Here is a 17,093-nt window from a genome sequence, read left to right on the forward strand (position 1 = left end):
GCAGTTACCCCCAACGGACACTCTGGGGTCCTCAAAGCCTTGGCTCTTGCCAACCTGCGCCTAATACTTTCCGGAATTAGGTCAGCAGGATACGTCCCTCCAGGGAGAGAGTGCGCATTCCATTCCAACAGCCTATCTGTGGGATTTCCGTGTGTAGGTGGGATGCGTGGAATTCTCAGCTTGATTTGGATGCTCTTAAGTGTCAGACACGTCCCCCAAAAAAGAAAGAAACAAATAAATAAATCATCAAAGAGGCACCTACTGTAGCAGGAGTCTGTTACAGAGCAGGAGGCGGCAAAGTCAAACTGCAGGAAGGAATCCTCGTTCACCACCACGTCAGTGGAGATCAGATAGCGAGTGTAGGCTTTCTCAATAAACACCAGGGAGTCCCCGCTGGAGCCACAGACGGCCATCTTGGTACCTCCCGGGTGGAGCAGCCACTTCCTGCTGTCCAGCCGGCTGAAGTCGTCCTCCATCACTGTGTCGCCAGTAATGCTCCCCCCGATCACAATCTGTCCAGAGAGAGAGAGCGAGAAAGGGAGAGAGAGAGAGAGAAAGAGAGAGATAACTCTCAGCATGTAACGAACGCACAGAGTGCTCAGAGCATGGCGACTAACATCACAGGATAAAAGTTTGGTTCGACGTTAAGCATGATATCATGTAAAGTGAATGGGCTGTACATTTTGCGGGCGATGCTGTTTTTATCCCAGAGTCACACAGGGCAACTTCTGCCCCATTCCCACCACCCCCCGCCATCCCCCACCACCCAATTGTTGCTCGTGCTGAGATCAACACTGCGGACATCAGACTGGGAGTTGTCCAGGTCTGTACAGCACATTAATAATAATAATAATAATGAGAATCCTTTTCACGTCTTCAAGTCGTCTCAAAGAATACACTGTGAAATGAATTGACTGTATATTTTGTGGGCGAAACGCGGCAGCCAATTGCGCACAACAGTGTCCCACAAACAGTCACGGATTGAGTGACCAAATTAAATGTATTTATTGATATGTTTACTTTGAAGGGATTATTACCCCTAGAAAAGTGATCTGCCAATTGACTAACAACCAGGTTTCTACATACTGACCACGGTTTAATGTATCTGTTGGATGACACAAGGCAGCTCAGCCCCGGCAGCTCATTGGAGTGTCATCTTAGATTATACGAGCGTAGAGACCCAATAGTAAAAATAACAAGAATACTAATCCTCGCATTTGACACAGCCTCCTTCTGTGCTGTAGGATGCTACGATGCTATCAGTGCGTTGTTGAGGTACGAAGGGAACTCACGTGGTCGATGGCCCAGGGGCTGTAAAAGTGTCCGTTCTCAGATGGTTGCCACCAGCGCAGGCGTGTGGACGAGGACCGAGCCTTCAGTGGGATGTGCAGGGCGATGTACCTGCCAACGTTGCTGTTGTTGCTGAAGAGAAACTCCTGGAAGAGGCCCCAGCTGAGACCACCGTTCAGGGAGTACTGGAGAAGCACGGGCTGGCTTCGCGGGTCTGGGGATGCTTTGCCACAGCCCAGTCTGAGGAAGAACTGGACAAACCTGAACACAGAAATAATAACAAAGAAATCAGCTGACTTTGACACACTAACACGTTATCCTTCAGGATAATAATAATATTAATTCTTAGTATTAATAATACTAACATAATAATATTAATTCTTGCATTTGATATCATGTTGTTGAAACGTCTCAAAGCGCTTCAGAGAATGTACTGTAAAGTAAATAGACGGTGTATTTTGTGGAGGAAACACGACAGCCAATTGCGCACAGCAGGTGTTCCACAAACGGTCGTCGATCGAGTAACCAAATTATCATTATTATTTTTTTAAAAGGGATTATTACCCCCAGAAAGTGATCCGCCAATCGACTAACAATCGGGTTCCTACTTACTGCTAGGTAAGCAGTGACATGTGGAGTAAGGAAACTTGCCTAAGGAAACTTCTCTATAAATAAACTTTTATTAGATGACCCTTCAGAGAAACAGATTGCAAATGTTGGAGGGAGTGATTTACCCACTTATTCAACCCTGGGATGCAGAGTAAAGAAGACACCGTGACATTGTGGAGCTCTTTCCAGCCACCAGAAACACGCTTTAAAGTCTCTTTAAGAACTTTGGAAAACCGCCTTCCAAATTAAGACTTTTCCAAAATTCTGCCCAATCTGAAACTTTAAGGCAATGATCTTCAGGTTGTTTTCGATTGGCGGATGGCTTTTCGGGAGTTATAATCCCTTCAAAAAATAATATTAATAATAATTTGGTCACTGGGACACTGTGGGACACTGCTGTGCGTAATTGGCTGCCACGTTTCGCTCACAAATACACTGTCAATTCACTTTACAGTATAATCTGTGAAGCGCTTTGAGACGTATCAAAGACCCGATAAGGCGCTATATCAAATGCAAGGATTATAATTATTATAATTAATGAAAGAAAAGATACTTTGGGCCATAAGTGAGCTATTACAGGTGGCACTCTTGTGAATATCCACTAGGAGGCATAATAATCTTCATAATACTCAATAATACTCAAGTGCTTACTTTTTTTATTTATCCTAGTGCTATTTGTGGGACATTGCTGTGCGCAATTGGACTGCCTCGTTTGCCTATAAATATCCAGTCACTCCATTTCACAGTAAAATCCTGTGAATCATTTTGAGATGTCCTTCCCATGTGATAAGGCGCTGTACCAAATGCAAGGATTATTATGTTAGGGTACAAAATACCCAGTCACTGTGCACTACAGTAAATCTTGTGGCTCGAGATTAACCTCCTGACGTGAAAGGCGCCAAATCCAATGCAATAATCATTATTATTTTTTATTATTTGAGCTGTCACGAAACGCTTTGCAACGTCACGGGCGACGCATTTCAGGCAAAAGCGAAATTCTAGCACTTCAGAGAATGGTGTTGTACAGAAATTAATTTTTTTACAGAGAGGAAATCTGCCGCTTGCATGTCAAGCGTTTTAAAGGTTTCCTTTGGTTTTATCGGCGAAAGGTGTGTAGGTGTTGCTTAGTATGACGTTAAATTCCTTTAGTTACTAGCGTGAGGAGTCCTGACATTCCAAAAGCTTTTATAATGAGATCTCATTAAAAGCACATTCCCCCCCCACCACCCCCCCCCCCCACCACCGTCCCGTGGACTGGAATGAGAAAAGGTCTGACTGCCCCTCGTTGTTGAAAGCACTGAGACCTCCAAGTAACACACAGTGTCAGCCTGTAGTTGTTTGGCTGCACCAATGCTTCAGGTTTCTTTGTCTCTGCTTTTCCTCTCTGCTCCCCTGGGAGATCGCGTTAACTGACAAGAGATTAATTTGCTCCTGACAGCGCACCACAAGGACTCCCTGTTTTCCCCTGGTAATTAAATGCAAAAGGAAAAAAAAAGGCTGTTGTTTCCCGCGACACCCCAATGTGAATTCGGAGTCATTTGTGTGATGGTTTGGAATAATTCATCACAGCGCAGCTCAACAAAGTACCACAGTGGAAGGGGGGAGCTGAGGTTGGAGCAGGAATGGAGGTCTTGTGTTTCCTACTGTTTGGTGATTGATACCGTCTCTCGCGTCAGGAAGGAAAACAATTATTTCTGCTTCTGCTGGGATGAAAGAGCGGAATGATGAAGAGCTTTCAGAGCCTGAGCTCAGGGTGGAGGGATGAAGGGATGTGGTAGAAGCAAAAGAGAAGTGGGGTTCGTTAACTGTGAGGTTCAGGGATTGTTCACAATTGCTGGTGTTTTATTTGGGTGCAAATAAAGCCTCGGTTGGGAAATGACAATAAAATAATAATAATCCTTACGTTTAATGTAGTGTTATTGAGACGTCTCAAAGCGTTATACAAGAATATATTGTAAACTGCATACTTTGGGGGCAAAACTCGGCAGCCAATTGCGCACAACTGTGTCTCACAAACATTGGTGGATTGAGTGGCCAATATATTTTTTATTCTTGGAGATATTATTACCATCAACTAACTACATCCCTTACTGCTAGGTAAACAGAGGCCAGTGGAATAAGGAAACTTGCCTAAGGCTTCTCCCCGCCCGGGAATTGAACTTGGATCATCTCGGCCTGTGAGGCAAGCGAGCTAACCACTACGCTATGGGACTCCACTATAAACACAGTAAGAAGAGAACACAGTGAAAGTTATACCTTGCTTGAGACAGATCCATCTCGACTGTCATCAGCATTCGCAGTCCCTCTTCACTGAAGAACAGGCTGTTTCCGCTGGACATTAGGCCACATTTCCTGGAGGGCTTCCCACCGCTCAACATCAGGAATTTCTCTGGCTCCACTGGGCCTGAAAGATCAACATGAGGTGTTCATGTGAGATTAGACACGGTGAGCCCAGCAGCCTTCTGATGTGCTGCAAACGCCCCGTCATTTTCTGGGTTACTTTTAGACAGACAGACAGACAGACAGATAGACAGACACTGGGATGGATTTCTGTACCTAAAGAGTGATTAGCAACTGGAACAGGTTACCAGGAAGCGTGGTTGACATCAGGATGCTGGACTCGTTTAAACTTGGAGGCCGGGGGTGGTGGGTGTTCAAGAATGATGAGATCAGATGGGCCAAAGTTTTTTTTCTTTCTTGCAACCTCTCTTATGATCTTGCAAGTGAAAATTGCAACCCACAATGTGTTAATGGAACCTATGATGTGTTACTTGAGCTACGATTTGATAAGGTGGTATAGAAAGCTGCTGAAACGTTAACACATTTTCCTCTCTCTCCATAGATGCTGCCTGACCTGCTGCGTGTTCCCAGCGACTTCTGTTTTTAGTCCAATGTGTAGCTGGCTATGGCACAACCCCCAGTGGCGGAAGAGGTTGCAATTGCAGACCAGTGGGTAATTAAAACATTACCTGGTCATGTTTAACAAAATTTTTACCCCAGCGTTTCTACGATTGGGGAAGCACATGTTAGGATTGGGACACGTCAGGATTGGGAAGAAGTCACTATATTTATTCTTCAACACGGTACCTTGAAACTCTCCCTTCAGAAAGTCGATGTTCTTGGAGCTGGTTTTGCAGGTAGGTCCAGAGTATCCGGAGTCACAGATGCACCTTGTGCCATTGATACAGCTGCCATGCCCATTGCACATCTCCTCACACTGGGGTCCAATGTAGGTATTGTCAATGGCCCAGGTCACTGGCTGGGAGCCCATCCTGTAGAAACCTTGGTACCATCGGAACCTCACAGAGCTACAGGAATAAGATACAGCAACAACAACAAATTACATTAGTACAGTGCTTTTCATGTCAGGAGGACTTCCCAAGGCGCTGGACAGTCAGGGATCTGCATCCGAGCTGGTGGTTGGGATCAGGAGGGGTGGAGGGGCGGGGTAGGCATGATCGAAGAGGACGGTCTTGAGACAGGTCTTGAAGGAGGTGGGGGGAGGGGGGGGGCGAGGTGGAGGGACTGTGGGATGGAGTTCTAGAGGGTGGGGACAGAGAGGCTGAAGGCCCGACCACCAACGTTAGGGCAGGCAAGGTGGGGGACACTAACCCCGGTTGAAGGGCACCATACAAATACAAGTTGTTGTTGTTGTTATTACTCCTGTTTTGTGCAAGTGGAACTCACCCACAGAGATGGAGCCTTCCGAAGTGGATGACTTCTCTCTTCCAGCCCTGGGTGGTGCCAGCGTAATAGGTGCTGCTGGGGTGCAGCTCAGTGGAGCAGAGTGCACTGATGTGCCCGCTGCTGTAACACAGAGGGAGCAGCAAGTGCCACGTGGCTCCGAAATCCCTCGAGAACTCCAGCCGGACGGGATCCAGGGCCGAACTGTCCATATTGCATCCCACATTGATCTGAAAGCAGAAGGGAAACGAGAATGATCCAGGCTGATCAGGACAGCTGTCTATCAGGTAGAATTACATTTAGCACCGAAACAGTCCATTTGGTTCAACTCGTCCCTGCCAGTGTTTAGACTCAAGATGAGTTAGATTATATTGGTACAAATTATACTCTAGTTTATACGCTACCTCTCCTAATCCTCTATCCCCCTCCCATAACCCCCAATTCCCTTCTCACTCCTATATCCCTCAAGTTTCCTGTTAAATGCGTTGATGCTTTCTGCTTTAACCACTGCGTCTGACAGCGAGTTACATGTTCTCACCATCCTCTGTGTAACAAAGTTTATCGTAATCTCTCCTTATTCATCAGGAGAGCCTTACAGTGTGTGGGCCAAGAATAGCAGACAAATAAATCCTCACCACATTGTTTCGGTGGAAGGGCAACAATGGCTCGACTCAAGAGATAAGAGTAGGAATTTGGATATTCTTTTGCTTCTCTGTAGCAGTCTATCCTTGTCCTCATCTATAAAACCCTAAAACACGGTCTTGCTCCGCCCTACCTCTGTGACCTACTAAAACTTCACCAATCTGTCAGCGGTCAGACCTTCAGACTTTCTGCTGCCACCCTCTGGAACTCCATTCTTAGGGTTAGTGTCCCCCACCTTGCCTGCCCCAACATTGGTGGTTGGGCCTTCAGCCTCTCTGTCCCCACCCTCTAGAACTCCATCCCACAGTCCCTCCACCTCACCGCCCCTCCCTCGCCTCCTTCAAGACCTGTCTCAAGACCCTCCTCTTTGATCATGCCTACCCCGCCCCTCCACCCCTCCTGATCCCTCCACCTCGCTCCCTCCTTTGCCTCCTTCAAGACCTCCTCAAGACCTTCCTTTTCGACCGTGCCTTTGGTCTCTTAACCTCCTTCAGCCCCCGCCCCCCACTTGCCCTCCACCCCTCTCTGATCCCAACAGGTCGAATGCAAATCCCTTCCTGTCTAGTGCCTTAGGACGTCCTCATGACGTGTTATATCAATGCAATTTGTTCTAATTACTGTCCTGCCTAAGATCAGCAAGCAAAGGGCACAAGACCAAAAATAAAATCAACTGAGGCAGTGGTTGAGCCATTGTAAGAGCCTTAAATCCTTTTCTCAACTTTGAACCACCCAACAAGCATCCTATGAAGAGTGGAACCGTGCGCCAAAGAAAGTAAAATACAGTAAATCGAAATGTTGGGGATATGGGGCAAAAGCCTAATAGCAGGAACTTACCTCAAACTGAACAATGGTATTCTCGTTAACGTCCAGATCGCGTGTTGTGATGGAATGCTCTCCGACTGCATTGGATACAAAGACCATGGCAGAATCCTCCTCCCTTCACATTGGAGAAAACACAACCCAAAAACGTCAAAGCGTAATCCCCAAAAATGCAGTCACCCAACAAGAAACCACCCACCGAAAACTGTATGTGCGTGAGTGTCTGTGTGTGGGTCCCATTATACAGCAATCACTAAAATTAAATAATAATAAATTGGTCACTCAATTCTCGACTGTTTGTGGGACACTTCTGTGCGCAATTGGCTGCCAGGTCTTGCCCATAAACTATACAGTCAATTCACTTTACCGTATATCCTGTGAAACACTTTGAGACATCTCAACGAGGTGCTTAGGCGCTATATCAAATGCAAGGATTATTATTATTATTATGTATCATGCAAGGCATTATGAATGTTTTAATCCATACAAAAAAAGCTTTAATTTCTTACGCTACTCCCTTTGATGCGTAGGGACAGTACAGCCCAATGTTTCCCCCTGGGTAGAAGAGCCAGTTTTCCTCTTTCGGTCCAAAGTCGAACGTATCCAACAGAATACCAGGATTTTGTATGTTATTCCCATCGATAATCAGGTCGTCTATAATCCAGATTTCTTCCTTATTCCCTTTGTAGTTAAAACAGAAACATGTCTGGTCAGTGCAAGCTCATCTCTAGAGTCAAGACGTATCGAACGGTTTTAAATAAATGCTCTAATTTAGCTTTCAGTCCTATACATTTGACAGGATTGCCTGTCTGACTCTGTTCTCACTCAGGTTTTTATTCACCGATGTTTTTTTTGCACAAGTTTCTGTTTCTAAGAAGTGAGATTGTTTTATCCGACAAGTGACAATGGTGCTTAGATATTGACATGAGCAACAGACTAGAGTTTGGTTTCAAATCCACGCAATGTACCACCTCGATAATTCTGGCACAATCTTAATGGATAATTATTGTTACTATTAAGTCATGGAGAACAGCAGAGAATATCAACTGGCAATTGCTAAACATGTGGCTTTCAAATTATTTCACCTGAAGGGAAGCCTTTTGCAGAGGATACAACCATGTTTAAACGTGTTTACCACATGCTTGTCTGACGCTCCCGTTTTCAATCGAATGCTATTTAGAATGAAAATCTTTACTGGGCCAGGAGAGGGCTGGCCTATTCCATGTTGGAAATCACAGAACCATGCAGCACAGAAGGAGTCCAGTCGGCCCATTGTGACGGCTCTCGGAAAGAGCCAGCCGACTAGTCCCACTCCCCCATTCTTACCCCATAGCTCTGCAAATTTTTCCTTTTTAAGCACCTATCGATTTCCCAAGGCATAGGAACTCTATAGAGGTGTAACATGTTGTCTCCCAACTGATGGAAAGAGGGAAAAGCTGCATCTGTGTGAAGGCTGCATGGTCCGACTGTATTGGTTAAGTGTCTCGATAAATTGATCCAATTCATTTACACTGCAATATGAGCTCTTCCAGAGTAAAACCAGGGGGTTGAGGTGAGAGTGCCGATGCTTACCGTCGTTGTGTGGCTGCCAGAGACGGAACCTGGTGGCGTTGGTCTGGGCTGTGTGTGGTAAGGGCACGTTAATGAAGAGGACTTCGGTGGTCTGAGGGAAGTAGAATTCGTCCATCAAATGCCAGGTAATGCCACCGTTGATGGAATATTGCAGCAGGATGGAGTGCGACCTGTCTGGAACCTCTGAGGCGAAGCATAAAATAGGGGAACAATCAAACCAGCGCGAGTGTAATTCACACAACGCACCCTAAATCTTTGCATTTGGTATAGTGCCTCATCCCATAGGAAGGACATCTCAAAGTGCTTCACTGGATTTACTGTGAAGTGGAGTGGCTGTGTATTTGTGGGCAAATGCAGCAACCAATTTTGAGCACAACAATGTCCCACAAATAGCCATGAAACGAATGATCAATTTTATTTGGGGTGGGGGTGGGATTGTTGGTCAGGACACTAGAAAGAACTCCCTTCTCTTTTCGAATAGTGCCCATGGGATTTTAATGTCCACCTTAACAGGCAGACAGGATCTTGGTTTAACGTCTCATCTGATGGACAGCGCCTCCGACAATATAACACCACCACCCCCCCCCCAGCACTGCATTGGAGCTTCAGCTTAGACTACAAGTTGCCATTTAACATAGAAATAACGCTAAAACAAAAGTCCAATTTGTTACAGCCGTAGCTTGGATGCCCTGAAGAACCAATTAACCCCTCAGTTGGAGCAACTGTGAAACTTGCTGGAAACCAAGCAGATCCCTTCCGAGGCAACTGCCAGCCCAATAGTTCTATCACTGGTGGACTCCCAGCTGTGTAGCTCCTCATGTTCAGCTGAAATTAGGGTCGAGCGTGTGGTAATTTCTAATGGAATTCCTTAACAGGGAAGACGGAAGTACATCACACGGACTGATGGGAACATTCCTCCGACATAACCTACTCCTACTAAAACCCTAACAACCTGCCCGCTCCCTCCGCTGGAAAGACACTGGCCTGCTCCACGTCCTCACCCTGTCCCACCCACCATTGGTCCCCACTCTCTGGAACTCCATCCCAGAATCCCTCCACCTCCCTTGCTCCCTTCAAGGGCCGGTCTCAAGATCTTCCTCTCTTACCGTGCTTTTGGTCATTCCTACCCCCAACCCTCCCTGCCCTCCACCCCTCCTGATTCCAAATCCCAGCTCAGGTGCAAATCTTCGACTGTCCTCCCTTATTCCACATGCCTCTGTTTACCTTGCAGTAAGTAGGAACCCGGTGGTTAGTCGATTGTCTTTGGGATACCCTCCCGATGTGAAAGGCGCTGTGTAAATGCAATATGTTGTTGTTGGGACATTCCCGGATACTGGAAAGAGAACCCGCTTAGATCCCTTATGAAGCAACCACAGCACGTTGGACATCAAGTGTCTCACATTGGTACAAGGTTATAATAGATACATCAAGAGCATCGCTAAGGACCCTTCAGTCAGTAGCTTGAGATTTTCAGCTTCAGTCGATTAAAGCTGCAAAGCTCCTCAAACAGCTGAATCAAAACAAATCAATCTCACCGTCTTGACTTGACAATTTGTGCTGAGTTACTGTTATCCAGGGGCTGTGTTTTGTGTTACATGAAAACAGGTGATGAAAGAGTCCTCCTGAAGCATCCTTTACATCTATTATTTTGCAGTACATAGTGATCTGATTATTGAGAGTCGTGGATTGACTGGTCACTCAATCCCTGACTGTTCGTGGGACACTGCTGTGTGCAATCGACTGCCGAGTTTTGCCCATAAAATACACAGTCAATCCCCTTTACAGTATGTTCTGTGAAGCTCTTTGACAATGTGATAAAGAGCTATATCAAATGCAAGAATTATTATTATTTATTATTAATAATGTAGTGTATTACAGTGCATCACATACTTGAACGCCACATGATTTTCAACTTGCATTTATATAGAGCTGTTCACATAGGGCATCGTCTCAGAGTATTTACAAGGACTGGATTGGATGCCGTAAAGAGAGAGGTATTGGGGGAGTTGGCCATTGTCGTTCAAAGAGTTAGATTTGAAGGATCATCGTGGTCATGAGGTAAAGAGGTGGTGTTGGACAAACTGGCTCTTCTCTGAGGAGCCAGCTTGCCCAACACCACCCCTTTACCTCAGAAAGTGACCGAGAAAGATATTGGGAAAATACCTGAAAACACAGACACCTGAATAATAATGATAATAATCCTTGCATTTGGTATAGCGCCTTACTGTGTCTCAAAATGCTTGACAGAATATATTGTAAAGCAAATTGACTGTATTTTGAGGTCAAATTGGCGACAGCCACATTGTGCAAAGCAGTGTTCCACAAACAGTCGCGGATTGAGTGGCCCAATATTTGGGGGGAGGGATTATTTCTTCTGGGTTCCTGCTTACTGCTCGATAAACAGAGGTGTGGAGAATAAGGCTAGGTACTGTGCATGACATGTGTGTGGTGGTGGGGGAAACGATACCTAAAACAGAGGGAGTAGGAAATGGATTCAAATAAGAGGAAATAGTAGAGTTTTGTCATTACTAAGGTGGACATTACTAAAGGATTCAGTGGACTATTCTCTGGTAGCTCGGTCATTAGAAGATGAGACTCCTAATCTCAGGGTTGTGGGTTGGTGTCCCATATTGGACACTTATTTTTGACTCATGTGGAGGATAAATTGGGCTGAATGGCCTATTTCTGCGCTGGACATTCTTCTTTGCGGCCCATTCAATCCAGTGTTTATTTATGGATGCACCTACTTTTGAACACGACATCTTGAAACAGGGCAATTCTGTAAACCTCCCTTCGATTTTTCTTCGAGGAAGGACAAAGTCAAGATAACAGCAATCTGTCATGGCAGTGTCTGGCCTGAATCCCGAGCCCACATCTAATTAAAATATGTGTGTGTGTGTGTGTGTGAGCTACAATGAGTTATTAGTCTAAGAACTCTGTATGGAACACATTACATTAATCAGTGGTGAGCATCTTGGAATAGCAGCACAACACCCTTGGGACTGCACTCTCCTCACCAAGAAAATTGAAATTAATTGACTTGTTTTCAAACACAATCTTACCCTCGTGGATTAATATGGAGGAATGTGTGGACTGGACCAGTTTTACCAGAAATAAAACCATCTTAGTTCAATTGCGGAATGACCATATTTATCTGTTGTCAGCTGAGATCATCATCCTTATTCTACATTAGCTGGCCTGTGCTCCCAACTAGAACTGTTTCAATCCTTGACATCACGTAGGTTTTATTTCTGGTAGCTTGATGTGTGACACATGTGGAAAACCATCACCATGCTTAAGATTATCCTAACCAGACTGAGAGTTATAGGAAAGTGAGTCAACGAAAGTGAGTCACTTTTAAAGTGCGATTATTTTTCTGATGAGGGGTCGTGGACCCGAAACATTGACTCACTTTGTTTTCTCCATAGATGCTGCCTGACCTGCTGAGTGTTCCAGGGACTTCTGTTTTTCTTTTCAGATTTCCATCATCTGCAGTATTTTGTGTTTTGAGAGTCGTATGTAGTTTTAGCTCTCAATAATCTAAAATAACCCGGTGTCTCCAAGCTTTAGCTCTTTCCAAACTGCGCCTAATACTTTCCAGAATTAGGTAAGTGGGATACTTACAGGGAGACAGTGCGCATTGCATTCCAACAATTTATCTCTGGGATTTCCATGTGCAGGTTTGGGATGCATGGAATTCTCAGCTTGGTTTGCATACTCTTAAGCACGGTGATGGATTTCCGCATGGGTCAGACACCTGACTGACCAAAAAAAACGCAATGGATTTTTTGTTTATACTGTATTAGAACATTTGGAAGAAAGTAAAGCAACTGACCTTTTGCAATGAACTTGAATGAAAACTGAATGTACAAGGTATTGGTACACTCAAGATCCCGGGAAACCAACATCCTGAGGCGATCCTGCAAGACACAAACAGCTTTGTGAATAGGTTAAAGACTGTACAAACTGTGCCAAAGCTTTGCTCAGGTCCCTTCTTTCAAAGTGCGATTGGTCAGTGAGCTTTCAAACCTGAGATTGCACGAAGAATAAATATAACAATAATAATTCTCGCCTTTGAAAAAGCACATATAACATAAAAATGTCTCAAAACTACATCACAGGAAATTATTGTCAAGTGTTTGACGGTGTAGTTGTAGGTAAATGTGGCAGGCAATTTGTGCACACCAGCCTTGTAGTGAACGGCCAATTTATCTGAAGTGCTGATGGCTCACTATTAGCTCCTAAATTACCGAACAGATTGACTTCAAGATCCTTTCACTCGTTTTCAAATCCCTTCATGCCCTCACACCTCCCTACCTATCCGATTTGCTTACCCACACTCCACCACCCACTGCCTCCGGCCTCCTGTTTGTCCTTCGCTCCCTCCGCTCCACCATCGGTGGCTTTGCTTTCAGCCACTATGCCCCGAAGCTCTGGCCTCCCTCCCTGAATCCCTCCACCTTTCCCCCTCCCTCCTCAACTAAAGACCTTCCTTTTTGATTGTGCTTACAGTCACCTCCCTCTCCCCCTGGCTCGGGGTCAGTCTCTGCCACTGTGAAGCTGGGACACTACCCCATGTGAAGGGCGCTATATAAATACAAGTTGTTGTTGCTGTCTAGGACATTGGGAAAACCTCCCTTCTTAATTCCAACAGTGCGATGGGACCTTCAATGACCTCCTGATGGGTAGATGGGACCTCAGTTTAACGTCTCATCTCTGAACTGCAATGGAGTATCAGGAATATTTTAATAAATAAAGTCTTTAAGGCATAGGAATCGATTAGATGCGACATAGAGATCTAATTTGCAGTATTTCTTTACAGATTTCTTAATAAGAAATAGCTTTGTCACCTACTTCATTTATTTAACAACTAAAAAGCTCAAGGCTTATTAGATTTTGGACGCTCATTTTGAAGTGGCAATCTTTCTGTAGTGCCCGAAGGAATATATTCCCTTTTCTTTACAATGCCCTCAATAATCCCACCTATCTCTAGTTAAAAGGACGATTAGAAGTGAGCTATAGTTTACACGTTGTATATAAAGCACTGCTCAATAAGTCTGAGCTGTTAATATTATGTTGCATTTTGCCAACGGGTGTGTAGATCAGTATTAAAAGGCTTGTGGAGTCCTGTAGCCTAGTGATTAGAGCACTTGCCTCGCAAGCGAGAGGACCAGGGATTGATTCCCGGGCAGGACAAAATCTTAGGCAAATTTTCCTACTCCACACATCCCTGTTTATCTAGCAGTAAATAGGAACACAGTTGTTAGTCAATTGGCGGATCGCTTTCCGGGGGAAATAATCCCTTAAAAAAAATTTGGTCACTCAATCCGCAACTGTTTGTGGGACACTGCTGTGCGCAATTGGCTGCCACAATCAATTCACTTTACAATATATTCTGTGAAGCGCTTTGAGAAGTCTCACAGACGTGATAAGGAGCTATATCAAATGCAAGGATTATTGTTATTATTAATATTATTATTCGTTTGAGTCAATGACTGTCATCACAGGTCAGTGCCCGGAGACGCGCTGCTCTCAGGATCTGTCACTACCTCCAGTCACAAGAACGCCAACAAGGGCTCTTTGTGTCAGTAAAGTGCAGGTTCACTAGTGACAAATGACCTGCTGAGAGAGTGTCGTGTTAGCAGGACATTAGGTTGCATCAGAGCAGGTAAAAGCAGCTCAGATTTACAGTCGAGAGTAACTGATCTCACGTTGCACAGACAGCCTGGACCCTGCTTGTACTGGAAACAATTTGAGGCAAAACCTGAGTGGGTATTTTTCCTCCTATGGGAGTCTGGGATAGTTTGGAAAGACACATGCCTGACATGTGGAAGCCCATCACTGTGCTTAAGAGTATCCAAACCAAACTGAGAATTCCATGCATCCCATCTACACATGGAAATCCCAGAGACAGATTGTTGGAATGGGATGCTCACTCTCTCTCCCTGGAGGGAGGGATGAGAGAGCCCATTAGCGCTGGGCCAAATGGTCTCCTTCTGTGCAGTAAACTTTCAGTGACTCTCTCTGAACGTATCTCACCTCTCCCGAGCCTGGCCTCAGGACACTGAACTGACACGTTGCACAGCCACAAACGTTTGGGAATTATAAGGCGTTATTGACTTTGTGGACTGTGTAGTGTTAGCACTTTGCACTGTGATGTGAATGCTAACGAGTGCTGGCAATGTTATCACCTCTCATTGTAATCTCAGTGCTGTTCGGTGTGGAAGAAATTGTGTGACAGGACAAATTATTTCTGTACATAAATCTCTCTGCCGCAGTTCACTTAACAATAATAGACTTCTGACCCCTTTAAAGATTAATGCTGATCCAGATTTGATGATTTCCCCGTTCAGATTCCCTCTCTCCCCTCCGAGGACTTCAGGCCAGAGGTCAGTGTGTGGCTTGTCGTTGAAGTCATCCTTCAGAATGGAAGGCAATGGCAGAATGGGCACACAGTTACGTCCTCCAAAGCCACTGTCACAGCTGAAAGGAAAGGGAATGCACGTCAGTAACTGCAAATGCACAACAAACGGTTGGGCCATAAACAACAACAACAACTTGCATTTAGATTTATCCGGTTCGATTCCCAGGCAGGGCGAAACCTTAGGCAAGTTTCTTTACTCCACACACCTCAGTTTACCATTAAGTAGGAACCTGGTTGTTAAGTCGATTGGCGGATTGCCTTCTGGGGATAATAATCCCTTCAAAATAAATAAATAATTAAAATTATTTGGTCACTGAATCCATGACTGTTTATGGGATACTGCCGTCCGCAATTGACTGCCGTGTTTGGCTCACCACAAAATATGCAGTCAATTCACGTTACAGTGTTTTTTTGTGAGGTGTTTTGAAGAGTCTGAATGACATGATGGGACGCTGTTATTAATATTATTATTACTATTATTATTTCTATTCCAGCCACAGGGCTGTGCCTGCCTCTGAAAGTGGAGCACCTGCTGCATTTGTCTCCCCAGGAACCTTCACTAACAAAGGCAAAGCAAGAATCATTGACAGGCTTGAATCAACTAAAAAAAACTATCTTTTGTTGCAATCTTTCCATCCTGTCCTCAACAGCACTCAATCACTCAGTTCTCAAAAAAAGCCCGTTGTGACTTACGGAATTAATTTCCTAACGGCAGCTGCAATTCCAGCCTCTTGGAGTTTTGTGTTTTCTCTCTCTCTCTCTCTCCCTCCCTCCCTATTGATTCCACGCAGAGAGCTCAGATACAACTTGAGGATAAGTACTCTTGTAACCAACAGAAATAGAATCGAGAATTGACGAGGAGCAGCATAAGCAGACAAGCTCACTTAATGGAGGCTCTTCTGGCTAAAGTAGGCTCACCAACAAATCCATCTAATTCCCTGGCCCAACCCAATCTTTCCAATCCTCTCCTACCCAACTCCTCTGCTCAGGCACTCCTGTACTGCAGGTCCCTCAAGCCCTCAACCATTGGTGGTGGCTGTGCCTTTAGCCACTATGCCCCGAAACTCTGGAAAACTCTTCCTCTATCTCTCCACATTGCCCCTTTCTTCCCCATCTTTAGGTCATGCCTGAAGACCTCTCTTTGACCGTGTCTATGGTCACCTCCCCCGGCTCGGCATCGTGCTCCGCCACTGTCAATCGCTCTGGGGCGCTCCCCTGCACGGAGAGCGCTATATAAATGCAAGTTGTTGTTGTTCTGGTCTTCTCTGCGTCACCATCAGTGGCCGAGCCTTCAGTTCCTTCTCTACTCACCTCTGGAACACCCTCCCTCTACCACTCTGTCTTGCCCCCTCCTCTCTTTCTGTCTTTCCCACCTCAAATCCCACCTCTTCGATCGCACCTCAGGCCTCGTCTCTACAGCATCCAACCCCAACCCTGTAAAGTGGGGCCACCACAGCCCTGCATGTCGGGCACTGAATAAATGCACGTTGTTGTTGTTGTAGAGTCACAAACTGTCTCCTTTGTTTCCCCCCTTTCACCCCCTCCACCATCCTTGACCTCTCTGTTCAATTTGATTGATCCCCGGTCAGTGCTTCGCAGTGGGGATCTAGTGAGCTGAGGATGATGCATTTGTGTTACTGTTTTTACCCCATCTGCGAATCCGAGTCGCTATTTGTGAATCCTGCTGTGAAAAGCCGTCATTGTAACCTCAATCCGAGAAGGCCTGAGAGGCAAATTCAATTGAGATATTTGAAAGGGAGACTGACACTTGGGAAGGGAAGAAACCCGCAAAATGTGCGCAGTCACACCATCACAGTGTGTCCTGTAAAGCGCTTTGAGACATCTTGACGACGTGATAAGTTGCTGTATCAAATGTGAGGATTATTATTATTTTTCTGCATGTGCTTGTGGGAGAAGAAGAGCAAGTGGGTAGAAAGTTTTTTTTTAAAAAACCTATTGGATAAAAGAGAGCCATAATGATGAGAGTAATGTGTTGGTACATCACTGTGATTCACAAATCACAACAACTCTGTGGCCCCTCACTTACAAATCC

General features: G+C 45.2%; 1 protein-coding gene across 1 annotated transcript in view; it reads right to left on the bottom strand.

Annotated features, from left to right (window-relative positions):
* Positions 1 to 17,093, bottom strand: part of reln (reelin) — a 178,251-nt gene that overhangs the window by 22,253 nt on the left and 138,905 nt on the right. The window contains exons 37-46 of the mRNA XM_007890885.2: positions 14,922 to 15,099; positions 12,452 to 12,536; positions 8,617 to 8,799; positions 7,554 to 7,725; positions 7,060 to 7,162; positions 5,587 to 5,813; positions 4,987 to 5,207; positions 4,156 to 4,303; positions 1,293 to 1,551; positions 263 to 512 (exon numbers count right to left, since the gene is read on the bottom strand). Of these exons, the coding sequence (XP_007889076.2) occupies positions 263 to 512; positions 1,293 to 1,551; positions 4,156 to 4,303; positions 4,987 to 5,207; positions 5,587 to 5,813; positions 7,060 to 7,162; positions 7,554 to 7,725; positions 8,617 to 8,799; positions 12,452 to 12,536; positions 14,922 to 15,099 (1,826 nt within the window). The remainder of the gene's footprint in view (positions 1 to 262; positions 513 to 1,292; positions 1,552 to 4,155; positions 4,304 to 4,986; positions 5,208 to 5,586; positions 5,814 to 7,059; positions 7,163 to 7,553; positions 7,726 to 8,616; positions 8,800 to 12,451; positions 12,537 to 14,921; positions 15,100 to 17,093) is intronic.

This window comes from Callorhinchus milii, unplaced genomic scaffold (assembly GCF_018977255.1).
Source record: "Callorhinchus milii isolate IMCB2004 unplaced genomic scaffold, IMCB_Cmil_1.0 Scaffold5, whole genome shotgun sequence".
Classification (NCBI taxonomy): Eukaryota; Metazoa; Chordata; class Chondrichthyes; order Chimaeriformes; family Callorhinchidae; genus Callorhinchus; species Callorhinchus milii.